The 25,875-nt window shown below is 41.1% G+C and overlaps 1 protein-coding gene across 11 annotated transcripts in view; it reads right to left on the reverse strand.

The window, feature by feature from the left end:
* The window catches only part of LOC106653886 (homeobox protein homothorax), a 318,679-nt gene that overhangs the window by 38,858 nt on the left and 253,946 nt on the right, over positions 1-25,875 (reverse strand). For all 11 annotated transcript variants that reach the window (XM_014373524.2, XM_014373523.2, XM_023462676.1 and 8 more), the window contains one exon: positions 24,566-24,642. In XM_014373524.2, coding sequence (XP_014229010.1) covers positions 24,566-24,642 — 77 coding nt within the window. The remainder of the gene's footprint in view (positions 1-24,565; positions 24,643-25,875) is intronic.

The raw sequence follows: 25,875 nt of genomic DNA on the forward strand, positions 1-25,875 counted from the left end.
GGCTTGAGCAAATAAATAGCAAATAGTTGTTTTGTATAGAGTAACATCGCTTAAATCTCAAGTATCGAGTCGATTATTTGGTTAATTATTAAACGCCTATCGTTAAAAACATTTAAGATCATGAGGTTTTTATGTTTACAAAGACATCATTGATCTCTCAAAATGTCAGAGTCAGGGAACATCCAGGAGTTCGCTCGATTTCATTCTCTTACGCAAGAGCCTGCACGTAAATACACATTATATGTGTAACAGCAAGCGCAGCCTCAGTGGCGTATCTCCTTGCTATCCTTTTTTTTTAATGTCCAGTTTGCGTCTTCTCTCGCTCTCGAGCTTCTCTCTTTTCCCCACTATGCACGAAGAATCTGAGCGGCCCATCTCTCTTATAGGACGTATCGCTGTTTGCGCCACACGGAGGTGGGTATAACGCGCGCAGCGCAGAAACACACACACGCGAAGAGGTGGAGTGAAGCCAGAAAAATAGAGAAAAAAAAGAGAGAGAGAGCGAGCGAGCGAGCGAGTGAGCGTAAAATATATTGTGCGCGCGCGCGACTGGGTGACTTCTTCTACACACATACACATAACGCAAAGACGCTTGCTTCGCGATGCTGTTTTTTCTTGCTGATGACCACAAATCACACGATCCCCATGTAGCTCCGAAATACAAAAGTGGGTGTAACTTTTATACAAATAACAATCATATTTTGTTTATGTTTATGAGCACGAGTCCTCTGGCAGTGCGCGTGAAACGGGATGGTGCGTGACAGCGTCAAAAATACATGATAGTTCAATCAAAAGAGCAGTTGCAACTCGAGTACCGAAAATTCGCACGAAAATTCGATTTCGAGTCCAATTTATAATAAAATAATCTCCTGCCACGAACTCTATGTTTATTAGTATAAAAATATAAAAATGAAAGAGGCGAATAAAGGATCATCTTCAGCCGCTGGACGCATACCATATTTGTATAATATAAGAGACGAAGAGAGCGAGAAAAAAAAATAAAATAAAAATAAAACCATTATATGAAGAAAAAGCAGCATGATCACGCACGCTTCACCGGTGGACAAACGATCGAGTCGAAGAATCTTTGAATACCATTAATGAGACTGGTCCAAGCAAGTAAGAAGAAGTAAGAACATATACACACACTCACACGCATAAGGGAACTAAGCAAAAAAAAAAAAAAAACGAAGAAAAAAAAAAGTAAAAGGGCATCGAGCGAGAGCAAAAGAGACGAACGAGTTGTGGAGTCTTTCTTGAGCTGCAAAGCTATATCCTTTTGTGTGAGTACATCTGCAGCAACAACTCACAAAGATATAATGCCCAGTGGAATGTGACCCGTGCACCTCGCGCCAGCGCAGCAACACACGTACACACTCACCACGCAACTGAGCATGCGATCGCCACTATACGACGCGTATATGTATAAGCACCAGCGGAGATCATCGTGCATCTTCTGATTCTGCGACAGAGCGTCATTGTGTACCCTATACACACCAAAGGAGACTGACCCATACACGCACGCAAGAGAGCAGATGATGATTCACCTCGCGAATATGATAGATCCTGGCGTATTGATATCGAATACGCAGCCTATTGCGCTTGGCCGAACGATGTTTGCGGAAGGATAGCTTTTCGATAAACGATGGACACAGCGCGGCTAGCCGCTGGATAATGTATTTACGAATAAGAGGAGAAAACTCGCATGCGAGAGCGAGATCTGCTCATATTTATACATATGAAAAATCGTTATATTAATATCGAATAACCAAATAGCGGGAGAAAAATACAAAACGTACACCGAGGTTATTGGATATTCTATCCTTTATTAACGAACCTGCGCTCGAGAGCCCTATGCACGTTGAGTCGTAAACTATTCGGTATAATAGCATTAAATGCAAAAAGTAAAGGAACTCGTACTATGAGCTTGTACTTGTTGCAGCAAGTGCATACGAACACGAGTACGTACGTGTGTACGTACACGAAGAAAAGATAATATCTTCTTACGGGCTTTCTTCTCTCGATCGCGCGCAAGCCTCTATTTTTCCTTTAACAACAAAGCTCGGCTCTAATTACGAAATATTATTAAAAAAAAAGAAAAAAAAAATAGTCGCCTGCATCGCGAAAGCTGACACAATTGTTCGAACGAAAATATTGCGTGCCTCGAAATATACTCGACGACAAAGAAAATAGCCTCGTTGCGACTCTAGAGTCATTTGGCCTCTCCCCGCGGGTAACGTCGGTAAGTACGTAGTGCAGTTGGTACGCATTTAGATAAGACGCGATAATGGCTGCCGACTCAAAAATGATAAGCTACAACAATTTGCGTCTGGTACACGCGCTCGTATATAACAGTCATACGCGAACGCACACTTAAATGTACGCATATTTAAAATCAAAAAGTTAAACGCTACTGCTCGGCGCGACGTATTAATATTTTACTTTGCACGATGCAGTATAAGGCATGCCCTCTGCATTTTATAATTTATTTTATAATTCCATTCATGTTTCATGCGTGGTAGTGAACATGATTTTGCTACTAAATCTGTTTTTATTTACTAAATTTTATCTATGCTGCTTTATGTTAACATGAAACGTATCAACAATAGGATTTGAATTAATCTACAACGCTTCTCAGCAAAAAAAGAAATTATGAAAATTATAACATAATTTTCAAGTCTTTGTTTATGAATCTCCGACCAAGAATATCTTTACCAATGTGAGCTTTATAAAAAAACTTACGTTTATTATCACGCTGTAAAAGAACACGCATTCACACGATTTCTGTTTGCAATAACGAGTTCTGTGGTTCTGTCGTTAAGACGAAAAAAAAAATATAAAATAAAATAAAAATAAAACGACGCGGTTCGTCTTCAACGAGGTACTTTGTATATGGAAAATGTACACACAACTTGTTAGGAGTCAACCGCACAAAGAGCCCAGACACGCTCGCGTTCTCGAGTTGATATAGCCGCGAGGAGGACCGCATCGCGTTACAGGTGTTGTTATCATATAGCAAAGCTTATTATTCGCGAACGTTGAGGAAAGTCGAGACCCTCGGGGTCCTTATAATTGAGGACACGAAAAATCTGCAACTCGAAGCTCGGCCATGCGACGCGACCCCTCGTTATATAATATTGTTTGTTTTATATAAATATATGTTAGGCAAGTGGCACGAGAAGCTCGCCTGCTTAATTGAAATACGACGATAGTGCTGGCTGCAGCTCGACTTTTAATTAGTAAACGCGATATGCTGCGGCCCTGTGTTTTCGTCGAGGCGATTTCTTTTACTTGAAATATTCGCACACTATTATTCAGCTTCGGGGCTCGGGGGTTGCATTTTTAAAAGAAATTACGGGTAGAAAGAGAGAGAGAGAGAGAGAGAGAGAGAGAGAGCTTTGCCTTGTCTCGCACGAGTGTAAAGAAAATTGAGTCAAATGGGCGAGCTCGCAAACGCGCGCGCACGGTTGCACGAGTATTCAAATGAACAAACTCGCAAAAGAGTGTGCGTTACAAAGCCACGACTAATACTACGTACAGAGAGAGCTTAACGTAATTGAACTTAACGAAGAGTATGTTTCGCTCGCATTGAAAATTCGGCAAATTGTCTGTAGTGCGATCTAAATCCAATCGGAGTCAATTACCGGGGCTGCTTCAACAATAGCTGCTGCTGCTGCTGCTGCTGCTGCGCAACTTTACACAACAGCCAGCGGCGACGGCGACGGCGGCGGCAGTATAGCGTCGACGACAACGCGGTGTCATTTCGTCGGTGAGTATAACGCGCAAACAGGATTACTCGCGATCGAATTCAGCCGACAAGCTTGACACAAAAGACCAACAAAGAAAGCCAACTGAAGTGGAAGCTGCTACTGCATTAGGGAGTAAGGAGATTACAGAGTTACACGTTGCGCTCTATCCTATCGTTCTTTTGCCTACGCTTTTAGCGTTCTCTACGATTTTCAATGCATCCATTAATATATAGGCTGTTGCATATGCGACAAATTGACTCGCTTCGTGCGAGGATGGATGCTATAAGCTTGCGAAAACAAAGAGCCTCTGTATCTCAAGCTTGAAACACTTGCTCTAAAGCTTCCGAACATATGACAATGTCCGAGAAAATTAAACGTTTAACAACTTTATTATGACAAAAATTGTGAAATCATCTTATTTCCCAACTTCCTTCTCCCATGTCGGCATAGCAAGTCTATACGTACATACAGCATAGTAAAATAGTATGTAACGCTACGTAAACAAATGACAATTTTGCCTGGAATGGCAGTACCGCGGCTAGATAATCGGCTATTATTTTATGCTAAGCATGCACAATTCGAGAGAAAAAGTTATTTGGCATGTTGATACTGGTTTATTCTTTCATTCGTGTAATGCAAACTCTAAGATTCCCAAATGACCATGTACTTTTACCAACACTCTTTTAATTGGATTATTTGGCGCGAGTATCTAATCACGAATTCAGGGGTCGCATTGGGCGTTCGAATGCAAAAACTCGGGGAAATACACGCGCGGACATATACTACACACACACGCACACTATTTTGTGTCCGCCTGCATGTAGATCGCAGAAATACGAGAGTGTACAAGCATGTTTGGAATTTCCACGAACGTATCGCGTGTATAAGCTTTACACGAGTATCAAATTTGCCGTACGAACGCGCGCGAACGAGCGAGTTTCGAATGCTGATTCCTGCCGCGCGTTTGCGCGTCCTTTCACCCAAAGCCTCGCGCCGGCGCTCGTGCATGCCTATACGTCCGAGATATTTCGTTTTATTTTGGCAATGAACGAAAGCGCGTGACCAAAGTTGGCCGACTTTGGCTGATTGACTGGGAGGAAAATTGAGTCGAACGTTCGGAAACGCATATCATTCTATTTAACTTTAAAAATTTATTAAATCGAACTCAGTGCAATGACATATCGTCTTGGTATCGCGTATCGTCCGTGAATTAAGTTAAAGCAAAAATGATGCACCAAAAGATCATCAATCAAAACCTCTAGAATACTCCAACCTTATTCAGGCATTGGAATTATTTAGGCTGATCAATTTCTCTTGTGTACAAACTTGTAATAATTTTTGTCAAAGCCTTGTCATATTGTGTTTAAATATTAAAGAAAAAGAGTTTTATCTGAAAAATAAACAAATGAAAATTACTAAGCAAACCGTTGTACAGCTCATGATATAAGATCGTTTCAATATGAACCATCAATTTTTTTGTTCAGCTTACGTGTTTACAAAAATCATGTTGAAGGTTGTTTCATAAAACTACAGGACAGTTTTTTCAAAGTTCAAATTAATTCGTGCAGTCTCCGATGTGTCTGATATACACATACACGTGTCTAAGTTGGCAAGAGTGGGGATATATTACACGTAACGTCGTTGTCCGACATTTGTGTCATTATTTATGGATGCACCAGCGATTTTGTACGCCCTTGTATTCGCGTATATACCTTGCGTTTACATTCGTATTTCTCTGGCAAGTCGCGAGAGATTCTGCAGACGAAAGAAAAGCAAGGAGAGAATGAAAGAGAGAGAGAGAGGGGAAGAGAGGGAGAGACGAGCTTGGAAAGAATGAGAAATCGAAGGGAGCACCAGAATTCGTGCAAAGGTCAAGATATAAAGTCTGCGAGAGAGGTGAAAGGCCAGAGGAGTGAGGAACGTGTCCAAGTCTCAGTGGTTATTTATGACTTTATTCATTTACTAATATACTTGGAACATTAGAAGTCTCTAAAAATTTGAGTAAAAAATTTTAATCTTGAATTTAAAATTATTAATAATAACCGAGTTTCATTGTTCAAAACTGCAGGAAAAACAGAAGGAAAAAATTTGATTTTACGATATTTATTTTATTTCAATCAAAAATCCAAACATATCATAAACGTTCGCATGAGCTCGAGCCATAAGGTTCATTGGGGCTTTCAGCTCACACCGTAAAAAAGTCGTAAACAAGAGAGAAAAAGAGAGAGTGAAAGACAGAGAGAGAGAGAGAGAGAGAGAGAGAGAGGAATAGTCGTGCGCGCGTGACATTTGACCAAAGAAGCGATGCACAAGACAGAAATGGATAATAACTATGATATCCACAAGATTTTGCAGACTGTAACTATAAAATTGTAAGTGCTATAATAAAACGATATGCGTAGTCTTTGACCAGATTTTATCTCGCAAATTCATTTTTTCAATCGATTAGGCCGAGAAATAAGCAGGATAATATCGATCGTAAAATGTAAATGACTTTGTCGATGGTTCGTTCAACTTTTTACAAGTCTAAATTCACTTGATAGGTGTATTTATAATCACAAAAAGCTTTATATACGTCAACAGGTTTACACCGTCTACGTACTTCTGTTCTAGACGTTTACGAATAAAACAAAAATTAACAGACGTCAGAGAATCAAATAGTAAATCACTAAATTACTGCCGATTATAGTTTGCATGGCGTTAATTTTACTCGGTATTCCAAAATTCTCAAAATAGTCACTAACTCTGCGACGACAATGAGATGATAGCACAGATGGTTAGAAATCTTGACGTCGAATGAAAACTCGTAAGAGTGATTATGTCGAGGTGTGATGTTGAGATATTTGTAAAAAAATGCATAGCGTCGAGACCCGTAATTGGACCTGATTTTGATGAAGACTTAAAATATACACCGTACCTCTGGTCGTTTGCCACCTGCTTATAACGATAATTTATGATAATTAACGTCCGTATTCAAGATTTATGATAGCCAAGAAAATTGAAAACACACAATAAGTATATTATCGGTTCGGGATAAAATAACAGTATTCTCGGAAAATCATCGTTCCCTCTTCACACTTCATTCAGCCGTTACCTGGGTAAGAATGTTTTAATGAGTAATACCAGTAGCTTCAGTCGGCTGAACAAGCGGATCTCTTTTCACTTGGACGATTCGAACGAGAAGCTACTGTATAATTAGACCTTGGACCCCAATAATTTTTTTCCTCAAAACACTAAGATTTCGTAAATATAATACTTGGTTCGCTTATTTTTGGACGATACGCTAAGAGCCTTTGCTCAAGCCGATGCTCGTATTAAATTTAAAATTTGCCGCTACCGATACGCGTGCCGCAAGTTTCGTGGAAATATTTCATATATCCTCGAAGACCCCAAATTTCGGGCCATAGGTGTACGCTTAGGAGCATTAAAGCAACATAGAATCAAAAATCCCTCTACAATTTTTAGAAATTTTATGACAAAATGTATGGGGCTTAAGTAGTCGAAGGCTATGTAATTATGATATCGATGGCAAGTGTCGAGCACGATAATCAATTTGACTGGACACGATACTACATAATAATTCTGCAGAGTAATAGTCAGCACGCGCAAAGAGGCAAGAAACAAGTCGATGTCATCGATTTATTAGAGGAAGGACGTTCAACGGGTAGCAAAACAATCGCGAAAGTCTAGTCAATTTTTCAAATGCCACCGTTGAAAATCCAGCGTGCACGCACACACCTCTCCTATACGCGCGCGCGCGCTCAATAATTGAGTTGTTCGAGGCGCGTAAAGAATCGTTTTGAAAGCGATTCACTTGGACGGAGGCAGAAAGGCAGGGGGACGCGCAGAGAGCGCACTATCTATATACTATATATACCGATGCTCTCCTCTTTCTTTCAGCTTTTTTTTGTTTATATATCTATGTGCGTGCCCGTATAGATATAGAGATGCGTGAGCGGGCTTCATCGTTTCTCGGTCGCGGATTTTTCTCCACCTGCGCACTTTGATAAATCGATCCTGTTCATCCCTCGCGTCCATCGTGTTCCTCTTGCCTATACATACGTATACGTATATATACCCACAGACACGTGCTGTAAGCCCCTTATCAGCTGGTGCCTATAGGCCGGTTGCTGCTGCTACTTTTGCTTCTGTAGAAATCCTCTGTCTAGGTGTTGGGATGATTCCCTGCGCATCGTATAATAAAGGGGCTAACGTTGTTCTGCCCAATGTTTTTTTCCTTTTTCTTTTCCACGCACACGTATACACATACGCGGGAACTCGCGCGCATTTATACCGTCTGCCCTTGTATTACTAGTGGGTGATCCCCGATTTAGTCGGATATCGTAGCTTTTATTTGTTCCTTTTTTTCGCTTGGATTTTTCGAGTCTTATTTTGACCAATTTTCAAAGCTGGTCATTTTTCTTGGGTAAGCTCGACTTGTAGGGGTGAAATAAGAGAAGGAAAAAGTTGGAACCTTCCTACATCTACATGGTGCAAATGAATACATAACGAATTTTTTCCCTGTTGTTTGTTTTAGTATTTTTATAATCATTATAAAAAATTGAAAAAACTAAATTTCAAGCTGAAAACCTCATTTTCATGAATATTATGAACTTTCACTATCGATAATCATGATTGGATAAAAAAATCTGGCAAATAGCACAAAAAGAGGAAGTGTAGAGACAAAGAAAAGGGAGCAGCTACAGGAGGATTCAAAAATGGCCCTCGAAGGAGTGATAGAGACCGCTTAATAGCCGTCAGAATTGCTTGCGAAACATCTTTTTAATGAACTATAGCTTCGGTAAATGAAAATAGTCCAAAGCACAAGCAAATAAAAACTCTATCGATTCAATAATCATATATTTTTTTACTGAAAAATTACCTCTTAGCTTGAAAGTATACAGCAACTCAAGTGACTCGTAAATGTGTTGTAATTTGTTCAAGCTTAACTTAGGACTTCCTTTTTAGACTTGGAGTAAAATACTTTTTGTCTAAGAGCTACGACGGATAAAAAAAATAGAGCGATCGAGTTAAATACATTTTTTAATTTAAGAGAAAGCTCGAGGAGGCAAAGTAAGGAGGCGAAACTTCGACTCCGAACAGTGAAAAGCTGGGGCAAATCTTGCAGAGTTAGGGAGAAGTGTAATATATACGAAGAAGTAAGGTAGGGTAAAACGGTTCTCGTGAGAATCGAAAGCCGCAAGTAACATGACCCATTAAGGGAGAGAGATGACGCCCGGGCGCATCTTCGCATCGTGCACCCACACACACACATACAAGCAAACAAGCACACGAATACATAGGTAAGTTTCCTCGGTCAGCTGCTGCTGATGCTTTAGGTACGTACATATGTGCAAAAGGGTCTTCGGGGTAGTTCTACTTTGGCGAAGATCTTATACTCGCTGTTTACGAGTCCGCAAAGGCCGATTACTATACACCCGTTGGTGCATGACTTCTTCCTTCTCTTCTCTTATCCTCGCGAGTAAATTACTTGCCTTTTTTTTTCTCTTACTCTCTCTCTCTCGCAACTTCGTATACACGAAGTGAGGGTGAAATATGACGAAAAATTTTCTAACGTACGAGTGAAAAACCAATTTATTTCGATACGAAATCCCAGCTTTATTACAAATTTTAAGCGATTGTCTCGCAGCACGTATGAGATGAGCTTTTATTATTCATGGCTTTTTTCTTTATTTGAGAAAAGCGTGCGAGCAAAATGGCTAAATTATACATTCAAACTCGTAAGCAGATGCTTACGAGAACGTGCGTGTGTCTCGCATATACTTGGATAATTCGAAAGCCCATCTAAAAACAGGCAGTCGAGTAGAGCAGAATCACCATCATTCCTTCTTTGCCAAGCAAGAGATAAAGAGAGAGAGAGAGAGAACATAGAGGGAGAGATCTCGAAAGCAAAACGAATGAAGATTGAAAGATTTTCCATCGCGACAAAGACGTTGTCGTGTACAGCCAACAGCTCCAGACAGAAAAGAAAAAAAAACAGTGAGCGAGGCATTTTGATTAATTATCCGTATTCTCCTGAGATAGCGTGCGTGTATATAAAAAAAACATAGCAGGAACATACAGCAATGTACCCTAAAATTAGCAGGCTTTCTGCCGCACATATCTACGAGACGAAGCAATTTCCATAGCCGTATATACGCTCATCGCTTTTTTTCGTTCTCTTCGTCTGCTCTACGCTGTACCGCTGCGACCCGATTCTATATCTTTCTCTGTCACTCTCTCTCTCTCTCTCTCTCTCACTCTTTTGCACGAGCTAACTCCTCGTCATCATTTTTCATAGTCCTTATACTCTCCCGTATCTACTTTCCACTATAACCGTACGAATCTATCCGTAGGTAGGCATAGACACCCCGAACGCGTATGCAAGCGTACACACATACACACCCTATTGGGATAATGGAAGGAAATGGTTTTTTCTTCGTGCGATAAACTGCGTATGACTCGAACGCGCCCTTCGACGTGTCTGTAGCCAAATGGATACAGTTCATAAGCGGTACGAGCTTTCTTACTTTTTTCGATGCAGGCAAGCACGAAACTTGGGAAATTCGAGGCCCTGAATTGAAGTCCCGATAATGAGAATAACAAAGCACAGCTGGAATTAATATATCTGGAGTCGGGCAGGCTGAGAAAGAGCGCGAGTTCGAAGGAATGTATCTCGAATAGTCGTTATGGCAGGCGACCGTACAAGCATCGTTGCTCAGGACATATCAGTCAGTCAACGCGTCAAGCGCTATAAACTCACATTCATCTGCATATTCTCTGGGTTTTAGGCCTGTGAGCCTAGCACGTAGCGACGATTATTATACATAATAATGGTGTGTGTGGGGCAGCTACTGCACCGACTAAAGAGTCAGAGAAAGAGAGATCCGAGACGCTGATTATTAATAATATCACGCGGGTGAGGTGCTATAATAGCTGTTGCGCCCGCTGCGGTAGGCTTTGTTGTTTACGACTTTCAAGAAGTTTTCGTGGAGGCCTCTCATTGTTTCTCTCTTTCTCTGGCCTGTGCACACACACACACCAACCAGTGTAGCGCAGGCTGAACGCGTACAGGCAGATTAGCACCTGTATACATGCACCGCAGTTAGATCGCGCGCGCGCGCACACGGATCGTCTATCGCGCCGGGTTTTTTATATACTTCCTCCGCTTAAAGAGCGCGAGATATGCGAACCGCGCCGCGAGGTTAGCGCGATTATACGACTTTTGTATGCGTTATTATTATATTATGCATGCCACCTATGAGTATATCGCCAGAGGCTACTCACTCCGCGGCTACCGCCATCTTACTTACTGAGTAAGCTTTTTTAATTAGCTAAGAATATGTACTCGATGATAATGTTCGTGTGTAGTTCTCGTTGTGTACTCACCTGAAACAGAGAAAAAAGAAGAAATTAAGTATATTAGTTGAATAGCTCAAAATAATCGTTACATGAGTTAAGATCTAGATTAAACATTTGAATATTTAAGATGTTTATTTTAACCATAATATTTATGGAATTGTAAAATGTAATTTTTTAAGTCGTCTTCATTCGATAAACTAGTTCACTTATATTGTACAATCGAAAAAGCCGCGCGTATCTACGCAATTTCGACACCGCAAAAACAAGTACGTTTACCACTATATTGCCAAAGTCTCAGAGGAAATCATTGAATATGCAACTTAAGAAAATCCTCAGATATTGTGTTTTATTATGAACAGACTTCTCGCCTACATGGTATGTATAATAGCTTTCTCCCTCCAAACTCGGCGTATTGTTTCTTCTCTTATTTTTTTTCCTTTTTGAAAGCTACGTGCGCGATTTTGCATATGAATATTTTCAGATTCGTGAATTTTTTCCCGCACGATACGTGCAACGCAGTATACGCGCGCGACTCCCGTGGGAACATCTGGTAAATTATATGTACGCATACGTATGTATGTATGTGTGTGTGTGTGTGTGTGTGTGTGTGTGTGTGTGTGTGTGTGTGTGTGTGTGTGTGCATACGTAGAGGCATTCGATCTACTTTACATGAAAATGTCTCAAATGAAATATGCGGGCGTGTTATTAACACATGCAAATGTTTATTCGCACATGTGGAAAGGAACGAGTCAAAAAAGTGCGTTTTAATCTTTAGTATATAAATTTCGCTTGCGTGACGCTTGTTTCATATTCTCGAATTTCAGGATCGTACGAAATTCGTGTGCGTTTATCATCGCGTAACTTTGGATAAAGATAGAAATGTCCCTCAAGCTCGACACAATATTGCCTACGACAATGGTTTAAAGCTGCATAGCAACGAAAAAATTTGGAGAAAAAATGACTCGACCGTACGAGGGGCGGGCACGATCGCAAAGAAGAGCTGCTGCTCGCCGGAATTTTGCTCCTTTCCGTGCATTACGTGCACGTACACGCGGAAGGATGTGTTCAAAAGTAGGTCGTCCACAAAAGACGCCTGCAGAGGTGGCAGAAGAAGAAGCAAAGGCAGCAGAAACTATATCTGCGCGAGAGCTAGACCATGGAGATCCGCTGAATAGGGTAAGAAGGAGCTGGAGATATGTTCTCGGCGAGTAAGGCAAGGCAATATCTTCCTGGCTCGTCTAACTCTCAGGACTCGTGAATTATAAATGGCTCGTACATCGCGAGCGATACCACTAGTGGAAATTCAAAAGGGAATAGGCATCAGCGGCAGTCACCCCGCTATATTCCATTCGACCTCCCTGTCCCTCCCTCGTGCGCGCGCTCTCGCTCTCTCTTTCTCTTCTTGGAGTTTGCTTGATGAGATAGAATGGAGCAATTAAGCCGCGTTTGTAATTAGCGTAAATTGTTTCACGCGCAGTTTCGGGAACATCATATAACCCGCTTGGGAAAAGCATGGCCGCCCCCGCTACTGTGCCGCTAGGAGCAGCGCTGCTCAATATATACGTATATGGGTCAAAATAATACTTTTTTACAAAACCGTGCGCACGTATGTCACCGATCTTGACGCGCTTTTGGTATGTTATAGTACATGGTAAAAAGGTCCCAAAAAAAAATTTTTAGACCCCCTCCCCCCTCCTACCCCCCACTTCCGGTATAAACGTCCATTTTCGATCTATATTTTTTCTGAGGACATGAAGCAAGTAAAAAATCTGAAAAAATTCATAAAAATACTTTTCCACAATCCAAACAACCTTGAATTTTTTCAGATTTTTTGAGTGCTTCAGGCCTTCAGAAAAAATTATTGAAAATTTCAAAAATCGAGATACGGCGGTATGAGCCGATGTAGTACTCGGAAATTTTTTCAGTTATTTTTCGCATTAAAAAACATAACCTCAATTTTTTTCAGATTTTTTCAGATTACCTAACGCACCTTTTGAAGCCAAAAACCGATTTTTTTGACGAAAATAATTTTTTTAGGACAGTACGGAGCCTCGAAAAATCTGAAAAAAATTTTTTCTTGTTTTTTTCATCAAAATACGTAATCTCAAATTTTTTCAGATTTTTTAATTGAAGGCGATAGCTTCTAGGGCCGAAAAATGCTATTTTTAACAAAAAATGGTTCCTAGAACCCGATGGTTCCGGTGAAAAAATTTGAAAATATTTTTTTTGAATTCCTTGTCAAATTTTAATAAATTTTGACCGTTTCAAAAGTTCGATTGAAGCTTCCTAGCTCATTTTAGAGCATCAAACGAGTTTTATCATTCCTTAATGTCTTCAGAAACGTCTTCAGATATTTTGCACTAATCTTTGTCCTGCTCTAAAATGAGCTAGGAAGCTTCAATCGAACTTTTGAAACGGTCAAAATTTATTAAAATTTGACAAGGAATTCAAAAAAAATATTTTCAAATTTTTTCACCGGAACCATCGGGTTCTAGGAACCATTTTTTGTTAAAAATAGCATTTTTCGGCCCTAGAAGCTATCGCCTTCAATTAAAAAATCTGAAAAAATTTGAGATTACGTATTTTGATGAAAAAAACAAGAAAAAATTTTTTTCAGATTTTTCGAGGCTCCGTACTGTCCTAAAAAAATTATTTTCGTCAAAAAAATCGGTTTTTGGCTTCAAAAGGTGCGTTAGGTAATCTGAAAAAATCTGAAAAAAATTGAGGTTATGTTTTTTAATGCGAAAAATAACTGAAAAAATTTCCGAGTACTACATCGGCTCATACCGCCGTATCTCGATTTTTGAAATTTTCAATGATTTTATCTGAAGGCCTGAAGCACTCAAAAAATCTGAAAAAATTCAAGGTTGTTTGGATTGTGGAAAAGTATTTTTATGAATTTTTTCAGATTTTTTACTTGCTTCATGTCCTCAGAAAAAATATAGATCGAAAATGGACGTTTATACCGGAAGTGGGGGGTAGGAGGGGGGAGGGGGTCTAAAAATTTTTTTTTGGGACCTTTTTACCATGTACTATAACATACCAAAAGCGCGTCAAGATCGGTGACATACGTGCGCACGGTTTTGTAAAAAAGTATTATTTTGACCCATATATATAACTCGTGAGCTGCTTACACCCTTTTGCGGGATGTTTTTGGTCTAAAAGCTCTACGCTCTGGAAAATTTTGATTCACTTGCATATTCACCGCTCCGCTCGCGGATTAGAAACTTTTCCCTCGCTCGCTTTCGCGCCCCGGCACGTTCTGCATATTATGTAGTTATTCGTATAAATACATAAATATATTTTATTAAAAGCTTTTAAGAGTATTATCTCGCTGAAAAGTACCAAAGCGTTTTATTATATTATTGTTTTGTTCATGATTATGATGGCTCGCTCAGTTGCAGGCTCAGCGTGCACGAAAACTTTTGGCAAATGTTACATTTTGCGTGCTCCGACTAGAGTCGAGCTGGGCGTTCAAGTGCTTAAAAATTCAGTCAAACTTATTATCATTCAATAAACTTAAGTACAGACAGGTATTAAACTTTTTTTATCTCTCGCTCGGCGAAACTCGTGACAATGATACAGAAGCAAGCAAGCACATTGATTCTTCCCTATTCAATAAACATTATTCATATTCATACAGCTCGGAGTTTTGTAGGAAAAGTTTTCCGCGTCCCTCCCAGAGGAGATTGCATAAAGAGCTGCAGAGCAACGAAGGAAAGAAAAGTTTGCCCCCCCCCCCCCTCGATGTACTATAGGCAGGTGCGCAAGTGTAGCGCGCTTGATTCTCTCTCTTCTTGCGAGAGCTACACACGCGCCTATGAAAATGCTCGTCTCAACAATTTTAACTTTGCAACGGGGTCAAAGTAGCTGGTCTCGCTAGTATGGTTGCACAGTTGAATGCGTCGCTACAGTTCAACTCCGGAGGAAGATGATTCGATTATATGTACTGTCGGCGCAGCTACTGGTGCCTATCAGGGAAACGTTGAAAAGGGTTCCAAACAATTTAAGGTCATAGTCGAGCGAAAAAACAATACAGGACCATCAAATGAGCTTCCTAACTCCATTGCCAGAGAAGCCAGAAACTACCGAGACTCTTTCCTTCCGTCCTTCCTTTTCAAATGAGAGTAAGAAACAAAGATATAACTATGAGAGAGAAATTTAGAACTGCAGACGAGCTAGGCTGGGCACACGTACGTATATGCGTGTATGCGTATTCCGTGCATTGTCGCGAGTTAAAGGGACCGAGAGAGCGAGTTTACTCGTACGCGAAGTGAAGTTTCGAGAGGTCACGCCGTCGTTATTTCATGATTTAATTATGAAGTCGCTGATAAGAAGACAGAACAACTGGAAGTGGATGTGGCCATGCTACCGCTCCCGAGACAATGAGAAAGTTTGGGCATAAAATTCAAGCGACACAAAACTTTTCAGGGTGAACGATGAGCAAAAGATTACTCTATCGTTCGCCTATTCAAAGTGTCGAGGCGAATCGTAAAATGGCCGTTGCAATCGATGTTAATGACTTTTATGGGGCATATACGTACACGTAATACTTTTTTGTGAAACAAAAATAATTAGATTTTGAGTTCGAGAGAAACGAGCTTGAAATTGATTTGAAGCATAAAAATAACACAGGAACGCGTGTATACACAAAAGCCTCCGAGCTTGTTTTCATTTACACGCCATAATCAATCCACCCACGCAAAGGCATATGCTCAGCTCGTCTATGTACGCGTATTTGCGTACGTAAATAATACCAGAGTAGAGAGAGAGAGAGAGAGAGAGACAAGAAGAGAGCGGAACAACATATATTGTGCACGCGTACGCACAAGACGGCACAGCATTTATGCGTGTGTACTCAGAGATGTCGGGGTGGTTCGCGGTAGATTGTTTGATGCTTGATTGTCGCGGTGTGCTTGGGGGGTCTCTTTCTCTTGCTTGATTGGGCTGCCACGAAACATCTGCACCCAACAATAACAATAACAGCGAAATCGCCGACTAGCACTCGACGCGATGACTCCATTGCCTCCCACGGGAGTTTGCGGCCGTCCGGCAACAACATATCGTCAAGACTTTATGCGCCTAAAAATATCACCTTCGCTTTGCGTAATCCTCACTGTTTAACAAATTATAATATCTAAAGACGTTATAAAATTTTTCAATTTTTTTTGAATTTTCAACTCTTAACCCTTGGATGCAAAGGCTCAAGATTGATACCGAACCTCGCTCGCAATCCCCTAAAAAAAGTTTCCTTTAGGCACTGTTCATTTATACCCGGGCGCAATTAAAAGTACAATAAGAAGAAAAAATATATATTGCAAAGCTACAAAAGTAAAAAAGGGACCAAAAGTCAGGAGTATACTGGCCGCGAGCACAGTTGCCGCTACGCTCGCGGCTGATTCTCTCTTTTTTTCGTTGTCGTCGTAGTCGTAAGCTTGGCAGCAAATGGGCTGCTACTGGTTGCTTGCCTGCCTATACAGACGCATACACTTGGTAGATGTGCTTTGCGTAAACAGACACTGATACCCATGAGCAGAAACTCCTGTGTATACATGTGCTCGCTGCAGCGCGACAATAGGTCTCTTTTGCGGTTTAAAAAAGTCCAGCGTGAAAAGGAACGGGCGTAAAAGAAAGGCGGCGGTCCGGCTCCTCGGCTGGAGTTGAAAGCAAAAACTGAAAGAGCTCGGCAATGATGAAAGCATTGTCCTCGTTCAAGCGAGCTTTGGATCTTTCTCCCTCATTTCTCCACTTTCACCCTTCTGGATTATACTTATTTTTCAGCTAGTCTCTACACAGTGGCGCTTTTTTCGCCAAGAACCTTTACGTTTATACACCCGTGCGCCTCCACGGATTCAATTTCTTTACCCTACACAGCTTCTCCTCTTCGTTGGCCTCGGCTCAAGATCACCTCAGAGGAGCTATAGGTATTCTCGGTTGAAAATGAAAATGAGACGAGAGCGAGTGTAGATGGTAATTTTTCACCAGCCGATGGGAAATGAGCAAGTACGACACTATTTAATAGAAAATCTAAAGACAAAGGAAAATTCAAGACAAAATAAGAATATGCCTTCGTTACCTTTTGATGCTAACAAATATTACTCATTTGAAAAGCGATTAATTGATCGGGTTGACGCGGTTTGCCAAGAAGAAGGAATGAGTCAATTTATTGGATCCAAAAACCGACAACATCGAACCCTTGTTACAGTAGTAAATATATATTCGTCGATGTCTGATATTTCAGCCTGCGACTACACTACAGTGCTATACAAATACACGTACGTACGAGATTGCTAAAGTAAAGCTGCAAAAGGAGCAAATCTCCCAGGCACTCGAGGATCCAAATCACAAATCACCCAAACCTCCGAAAGTATAATCCTTGTACACGTATTATCTCGGGAAAAGGGAGAGGCGAGAGGGATAGGCAGGAAAAGAGGGCAGGACCAATCGTGCGCTCGCGCCCAGTAGTGTTGCTCAAGCAGTAGTAATTCGAAAGATATTCGAGGGCGTTCAACGTGACCCTTTCTCCGGCTCGGAAACCCTTTTCAAAGACGCAAACACGCTGACACTTTTGACCCTTGACTCTTTCATGCGTGCACATACGACGCGTGTGTGTGTGCGTATGTGCGTTGCGTGTTGTGCGAGTGCGTGGAGTGCGTGTGTGGCGCGCAATAAAACGCGTTAATCCAGAGAGCTTAAGGGGTTGCCAAAGTAAACGCGCAACTGGAAAACAAACCCTTTTGTGTGTATGGCAAATGATCGATCGCTGATACTTCTGTCTCGCGCGAGCTTTACCTCGGGGTGGACGGCATTGACGAAGAAAGTCTCTGGACTAAGCGATCCGCCAGTCGGGATATAATCGTATCGCGAGGGTGAAAATGTAGAAAGTAAAAATTTTTGCCATCCGACACCGGACACGCCTATCTGCTTATCCAAATACTTGAGATCTGATCGTTGAAACAAAAATTATTTATACAAGATTACGGCTAATGATATAAACGGATTATCGATTATCCATATGTTGGCTTTGTTCTAGTAAAGACAAAGAAAAGCTTAAGATGCGAGGAGTTCTGTGTTGTTCATTTTTTTTTTATATCACTTTTGTTTATATCGCAAATAGATGTTTCACATCAATAATCGAGTGAGAAAAATGATAAATTCGAGTTAGAAAGGCCTTGATGAGGGACAAATACATGGACTAACGCGCCTAAAGCTAATCAAGAACCATATGAATGTCATCAACGAGCGACTATCGAGAAGACAGATGCGCGCGTGTACCCTGGTGAGTTGGTTGATTACATGCTATGCCTACGAGGCTTTATAATGTAATAAGAGTTTTATTCTCTCGTTCGCTCAAGAGCGGCTGGGCAAACTTATGCATATTGACCCTGTCAATCTTACTGACTCGATGTGTGCACGCTTACAGGCTTTGTCGGTATAAAAAGAGCAATCAATGAAATACTATAGCCAATTTCATCCGAGTGATGTAAACAAGACGATTTTCTGATCTCGACTGCGCAATTTTCATCTTTAGCACGTAACGATCATTCAGAGAATTTTTAATAGCTTTCAAAAATTATTCAGATAATTACGATTTGTTACTAAAATACAATTTTCTTTTGTTGGTGCAAAACTACTCTGCATCGTTCACGGACACATTGACTCTCGAGTCGTACTTCTCAATTCTGCTCAACTGCGAATGGAAAACGGATTGATTAATCGTTGTAATTACCGATCAGCCCCTGCCGCTAATTAGATATCCGACTCCTTCGTCGTCGGCCATAGGGACTTTCGAGAATAGGAAAAGCACAAGGAGCAAAGGGTGCAGTCGACGTATATATGCGTATGCGCATTGAGTGAGCAAAGCCAAAAGGCGAAAGCACAGCTCTCTAAATGAGATTGTTTGATCGGGCTATCCAATATTATTCTCCCTCTCTCTCTCTCGCTCTTCTACGCTACCGGCTAACTCCCCAGTGGCGAAAGGCGCACCTGCACGCCTGCTTGCCATATAGCAGTCGGCGCAATTACATCTGTGTCTACGAATATATGTACGCTTATATATAGGCTTAATGCCCGTAAGAGAGTAATGACGATTTTGATTTAGGTTCCGAAAGTGCATTAATGACAGGAAAAGCATTCACCTTCTCTCGAGGGGGAAAAAACTCAGTGGGATCGGTTATTTCATTACAATCGAATCAAGCTAATAATTCAATTAGCAGCTATGTAAAAGTGTTTAGAAGCTCGTTACCACCAACGCAACAAAATCAAACGACGATTATTCATTATGTAACAAAATAACAATACAGTAAACGATGATGAAAAATTGCCCTCGAACAGGAGTGTTGAGTATAATGTTGACTAGATCTACATTCGCACTCATTTGATTCTACAAGTATTAAGTACTACTGCAGACCAGGTGTGAACTATATATTCTAAGTACATATATAAAACAACGATCAAAAGGTGGCAGGGGAACGCGTGGAAAATTTAAATTAAGTCGGTGGTACTACATCGCGCCAAGTCGCTACTGCGTTTGTCGAATGAACCGATCTTGAATCACGAATGCAGTCTCTCTCTTTCTATTTTCCACCTCCACACTTCAGAAACAGCAATGCACGGACGCAAGCACACACACACACACACATACATACATACCAAACCGGGGCAGTAGAGAAATTTACGATTTCAGATGAGGCAGTTGAGATATTTCGCGCTAGGTGTATATAACACCTACACTGAGAGAGCAGTATAGCAGTCGGTGGCAAATAAAAATATTGCTCCAACCATATCGCTACTACAGAGACATTTATGTGTGTCATAGCAACAAATGTTGTAAGTTTGGCGGGTTTATATGAATAAACAAAAGCGAAACCCGGGTAAAAAAGTTGCTTCCCTGTAAGTGGTCTTAAGATTGCTCAGCTAGCAGTTCTGCTCTCTCGGTGTAAAGCTCAACGCAGTGTTTCATCAATGTCCCAGTCTCAGTCGATATGAACATCAACGATGTTTTAATATCGATAAATTTTCCAACTAAGACATAAACGTTACTAACTTCTTCAGCTGCGAGTTATTGGGTAAAAAGTGTCGATTTGAGAGAAGAGAATCAAATTGAATGAGTTCATACGTCAAGAAAGACGCAAGATACACATGAATCATACTTAACGGCTAGTTCTCGGGTCTTCGGTAATGAAGATCTACAACTATGCGCAGAAATTTGGATACACACAGGCGTACAAGTATAAAGCGAGCAACAAAATAGTTTAAATCCGTACAAGCAGCTAAATTCAAATGAACATGGCAGTTTAGCACGTGTAGGTAATCATACACGTAGAACGCGCAGTAGTAGCCGTTTTGTATATATAACTCGAACTGTATAGCGCATGCGGCATATGCACTTATATGTACGACGTATATATAGGTATACATTGCAGTCGTGTATACGTACGCACACAGGGCGAGAGCAAGGATTCATAAATAATTTTATCACTCCGCCTCGTAAAGAGACTCGAAAACTTCTGCTGTGACGTGTACTTCTCTGTTTGCGTGCGCGCAGGCGAGCGAGCCTGACACGTTGTATTATATGCATCTGTGTGTGTGTGTGTCTCTCTCGCTCACTCTGCTATATGGTGTATACACATGTGCATTAACGAAAATCTTCTCTCCGCAAAACGTTGACGTATTAGATATACATACGCTCGCTCGCGTCGCGGCATTAACATCCGGTCTGCGGCGCGTGAATTTACTGCAACGTATACCGGCGGCCACTATTCGAGACGAGTATTTTCCTAGGCGCAGCCCGAGTCTCTCCTTCTCTCGATGCAGCGATTTGGCAAAACGAAACGTCTCGTTACGGCTTTTATTATGCGTATACAATGTGACGTGGAAATCGCGTGTGCGGGATGTTACGAATCGCGCGACACCGGCGCGCATCATCCCGCACCGGCGCGAGAATATTTACCGACTTCTAATGTGCATTTACAATCGTATACACAACTGCAAGGGGTCAAACTCTCTTGGACGATAATTATTTTTCTTGGCCGCGAATTATGAAGTTACCGGCGAGCCGGTGCCGCATATTCAATACCAATCCGACTTATATATTATGGACAGAGCAAGGTTACCAAAGAGAAAAAGAGAACGAGAAATAACCGGTATTTTCATTTGCCCCCTTCGGGCTCGACTCTGTAGTGCTTTTAACGCCGACTGCGTCGGCTTTTATATGCGAATCATAATTTTTATTATCTCACGTATAAAAGAGCAGCGGAAAAAAGAGAAGAGGAACGATACTTTTTTTACTTTGGCTAATTGCAAAAACAAACCATCATTAAGGGAACGCTCTTTTGCGAGGATTTTTTTCTTTTATCGTACTGCTAAAATGGTGAGGCATCTTTCTGAACTTCAATTTTCAAGATATACTCCTTGTAAATTACCATCGAACTGATCGAGAAATTTTCCATTTTACGTAAGAGAAAAAAACATTTTAACATTGTACTAGATTTTCTATTCATTTATAGTTCTATGCGATTATAAGAATGCGACCTAGTCCAAATCTAAAGTTATCTGAAATACTCTTCGTCGAAATGATCGATCGAGCAGAAGCTCGATCGTTGAAAGATCTAGTAAATTAACAAAACCTCATTAAGTCTCACGTGAAATATAATTGCCCAAAAATAAAAGACATAAATTTATGACAAATAACGCCACGATCGTGAATTGGGACATCGTTACGAGCTCTATTTGGACAAAATGTTTTATAGTGTCTCCTCCCATCAAACAGATCGATAAATCTCAAACCTTAGGAGCACGCATACTTACAAAAATGCTGGCATTGCAGCTTGCTGAGTTAGCTTCTTGCATTGTATATACTATACTGCAAAATGCATTTGCAGCTTGCGCTCTTATTCTCTTACACTGCAATAAAATGATTCCATTCGACAAGAGATGAAACTCATGAAGTAAGTTCGAGGTTGGTAAACATAATAACGAAGAGAAATAATGATATAAACGATGAAGAATGAAGGATAAAGTGAGAAGGAGGGTCGAAGAGGAGAGTATAGTTTGAGCTGCATCAGGGCCGAAGTAAAGCACCTATACATTGGCAGGCTACAAATGTGGCATGTGGCAACAAGAACGTGCCAAGAGAATTGATAAATAACTGTATAACTATCATTTTATTGTATTATTTCATGGTAGTAAATAAAAAAATGTAATATAAGTTACAAAAAAACCAATTTTTATTTTGGTTAGTACTAATTATTATGTTCGAGTAATTATTCGACTTTTTTGGATAAAATTATAATCAAACTAGGAAAAAATAGCATGAAACAACAATTAATCCTTTGCTTGGAATATTCGTTCGATAAAGATGCGGTAATTTGCGTACGAACGACTTTGCCACGACTAGTCGATTAATTTCTCAGACGCAGCACTTTAGGTCGGTCGGTTATTTTCTTTCTTGCGCGCATTATATATAGATTAAGCAGGGAAGAAAAAGAGAAAAAGGGAAAGAATGCCACGCTTGCGAGCTCGTTAACAAGCTGGCAGCAGTTTTCGAGGCAAGGCCCGTACGTACAAGATGCATGTGACGGAAAATTGCAGCGAAGGAAACGGCTCGTACGATCTTCGTGATGAGATCTTTTATTTTTATTATTTGCTTTTTGGATAAAATAGCTTTGGGTTTATCATTATTCGGAAATTCACTAATCTAAGTCGTTTATTTATTTGTTTCAGCTGTCAAGAGAATGGTCGTCGGGTTCAAGCTGGGTTGCACTCCGTGCAATATTCTAATTACGTGCAAGCGTTTCCAGGCTGTTTTGGCGCTTACAACAGATCAGAAAAAAACAACGTGCCGAAAGAGTAAGATTAACGCACATGCGAGGTTAACCCCTAATTTCATTAAAAAAACATGAAGACACTGCTCTTGAATGCGTGTATGCGCGGTAGGAGAATAACCCGAGTACAAGATAACGATTCAGATGAACGACTGCTGAACATTGTGTCGAGAACTATATAACGCTCACGCACTTGCATACCCACACAGTCGTGCGTATCGTTATGACGTATAGGTCCATTGCAGGGGATAAAAAAACAACTCGCAAGGAGACTTTACAAATCTCTGTGCGAGCATGTGTGTGTGTGAGAGAGCTACGTGTACTTTTGCAAGATCAAAGGGCAACATTTTTCACACTGGACGTATAAAAACCAACTTTTGTTGTACAACAATTTTGTATACAGTCTGTAAGACAAAGACGAGAGTTGCCTGGATATGTATACACTGTAAGATGCCATGTTGGGCGCCCCCGAAGAAATGCAACAAAGTGAAACGGACAAAAAATCGAGAAACTACATTTACGCAGTATACTTCGTAAACAACGTCGAAAAAGTATACATACACTCGTGCACACACACACCTTTGATCGCGTCGTTACGATTCCGCTCGACGTTATGCTTTATACGGTCTCTGTATATAAAATCGTATACGTGTACCCCAGTGATGAAGATGCAGATGCAAAAATACGCAAATATGCGCGGCTGCGCATATTTATACGTACGTACGCGATTTACAAAGTGACGAGTACGTACAGTATAGCGCACGATGTAAAAAAAAAGATAGAGCACGCGCGCTTGTATATACAGACGTATGTATAAAAGTACGCGAGCGAGAGAGGATGTTGACTCTTTTGGCGGGGTCCTCCTTAAAGTTGATTTGTGCTCAATTATCGCGTGCACGCGCCGCGTCCAGTACGCGCGTTCTTCATGTGTTCACCGCAAGCGCTTATTTTTGAGGCGTCGCGACGATTTTATTTATACACGAATTGCCACCACCACCACCACCGTCATCGCCGCTGCATGTACGTACGGTCCCGCTATGCTCGCTTCGGCAGCGAGAGAGGTGGATCCGGCAATTCATTTTGCGTTTTATAACTTCGCCTCGTGTGCCTTTTGGCCCTCGCTCGCACGTGTACACGACGAGCTCGCACGGCGACGAGCTGATCTCTCGATGCCGCGAGCTGATTCATGCGTGCCCAAATTATTCTGATTTTCTCGTGCGCGCGCGGCCGTCTAAAATTGTTTTCAAGGGACTGGACTCGGCATCTCGCTGCCGCGTAGATCGTATCGAGTCCGAGTTTGTCTCGTTTCACGTGAGATACGGAGCTTCGAGTCGTGAACTCAAAATTACAATGTTTACAAAACGCGAGAACAGAGATAACCCGGAGAGTTATAATGCTGATCAGAAACGCCAATGACGGGAAAGTTGGAGCCTTGCGAACTGCTTGAGCTGTACAACAAACGGAAAGCCCGCTCCCAAAAGCCCACAATGTAAGGATTAATCGACAAAAACCAAGAGCCCTTTCTTCCTCACTGCAAACGGATTTAACGAGCCGAAACGTAGCTATGGCTCTAAGGTCAATCAACCCAGTTACAAAAAACTATACAAAAAATTAATGAAGGAAACTCACCAATTGTTAACTTGTAAAATCGTCAACCCCGTGTCTTGTGCCAAGGCTTTCTTCTGGTCTTCAGATGGGTATGGATGCTGAAAAATAGTAAAGAAAAAAACAATTAAAATTCTGCGTGCTGACAAAGGTTGGGCAAAATAGTACATAAATTTTCGGAGTTTTAATTGAAAATAATAACATGAAACGTGAGCTTTTGTGTCTATGTATGGTGTGGCTGCGCGGACTCGGAAGCTGCGCGTAAAGCTGCAATATTCGAGCACACGCGGGTATATGGCAAAAAGTAGCAAAATATATTCGATATGCAAGTCTAGGGAGCATGCGTCGGGTCCGTGCTCCGCATGCCATTGCCGCCACGATAGCATTACGCGTCGCCGAAGCGCACCTGTGCAAAATATTATTTATTGCTGGATGAAAAAAAAAAAGTGGCAAGAGCATATAGCAGGTAGTAGTATAGAGGAGCATACACAACGGCTGCAGAAAAAAAAGGAGAAATGATACGCGGATGTTCGCTGCGAAGTGTATGTATGCTATATACGTATATACGTACGCGGCGACGCTTTTTATCGGCGTTCGCATCTGCGCAGATGTGCACAAAAGTTACCTATACGTATGTGTGTGTGTATGTGTGTTGTATATACACATCGTCCTGTGTACTCACTTATACGGACGTGCACACGTATACAAGACACAGACTCAGTCTTAGCTCGGTCGAGCTGCACAGTTTTACCTTATATCTGTACACATTTACACAGAAAGACATGAAGCGTGTTATCAGATTTTTCAGACTGCCTTTTGTGTGGAAAACGGCTGGATAAAGTAAACGCACGCTCCCGATGTTGATTATTGCGATTCAGAGACTAGATAAAATTGACGCTTGAATATGGAAATAAATTCGTCGCATCGTTAATTGCGCTTGGTGTTTCGGAGCCGTTTTACTTACTTACGCACACACATACACAAAATAATGCACTTTTTTAATCAATGTAAACGCAGGGACGCGTATTTGAAAAAAAGGAGTATACGTTAGGCCCATGGGCATAGGTTTGAAGACTAACCACATGATATTTTTCCATAATAAACATAAGAGTGGCTAAGCAACCCAAACTCTTGGCGTATATAATACGATAATACGTATATATTTTTGGAAACCACAGACGACAAGCAGCAAGAGAGAGAGAGAGAGAGAGAGAGAGAGAGAGAGAGAGAGAGAGAGAGATGGAAAGAGAGAGATTGACCCTGCCTCGTGCATGGGTAGAGACACGAGCGTGCATGGATATCCCGCTCGATAGCTCGTGTATATCATGTTTCTT

The sequence above is a fragment of the Trichogramma pretiosum genome, unplaced genomic scaffold (genome assembly GCF_000599845.2).
Source record: "Trichogramma pretiosum strain Unisexual culture from Peru unplaced genomic scaffold, Tpre_2.0 scaffold11, whole genome shotgun sequence".
Taxonomy (NCBI): Eukaryota; Metazoa; Arthropoda; class Insecta; order Hymenoptera; family Trichogrammatidae; genus Trichogramma; species Trichogramma pretiosum.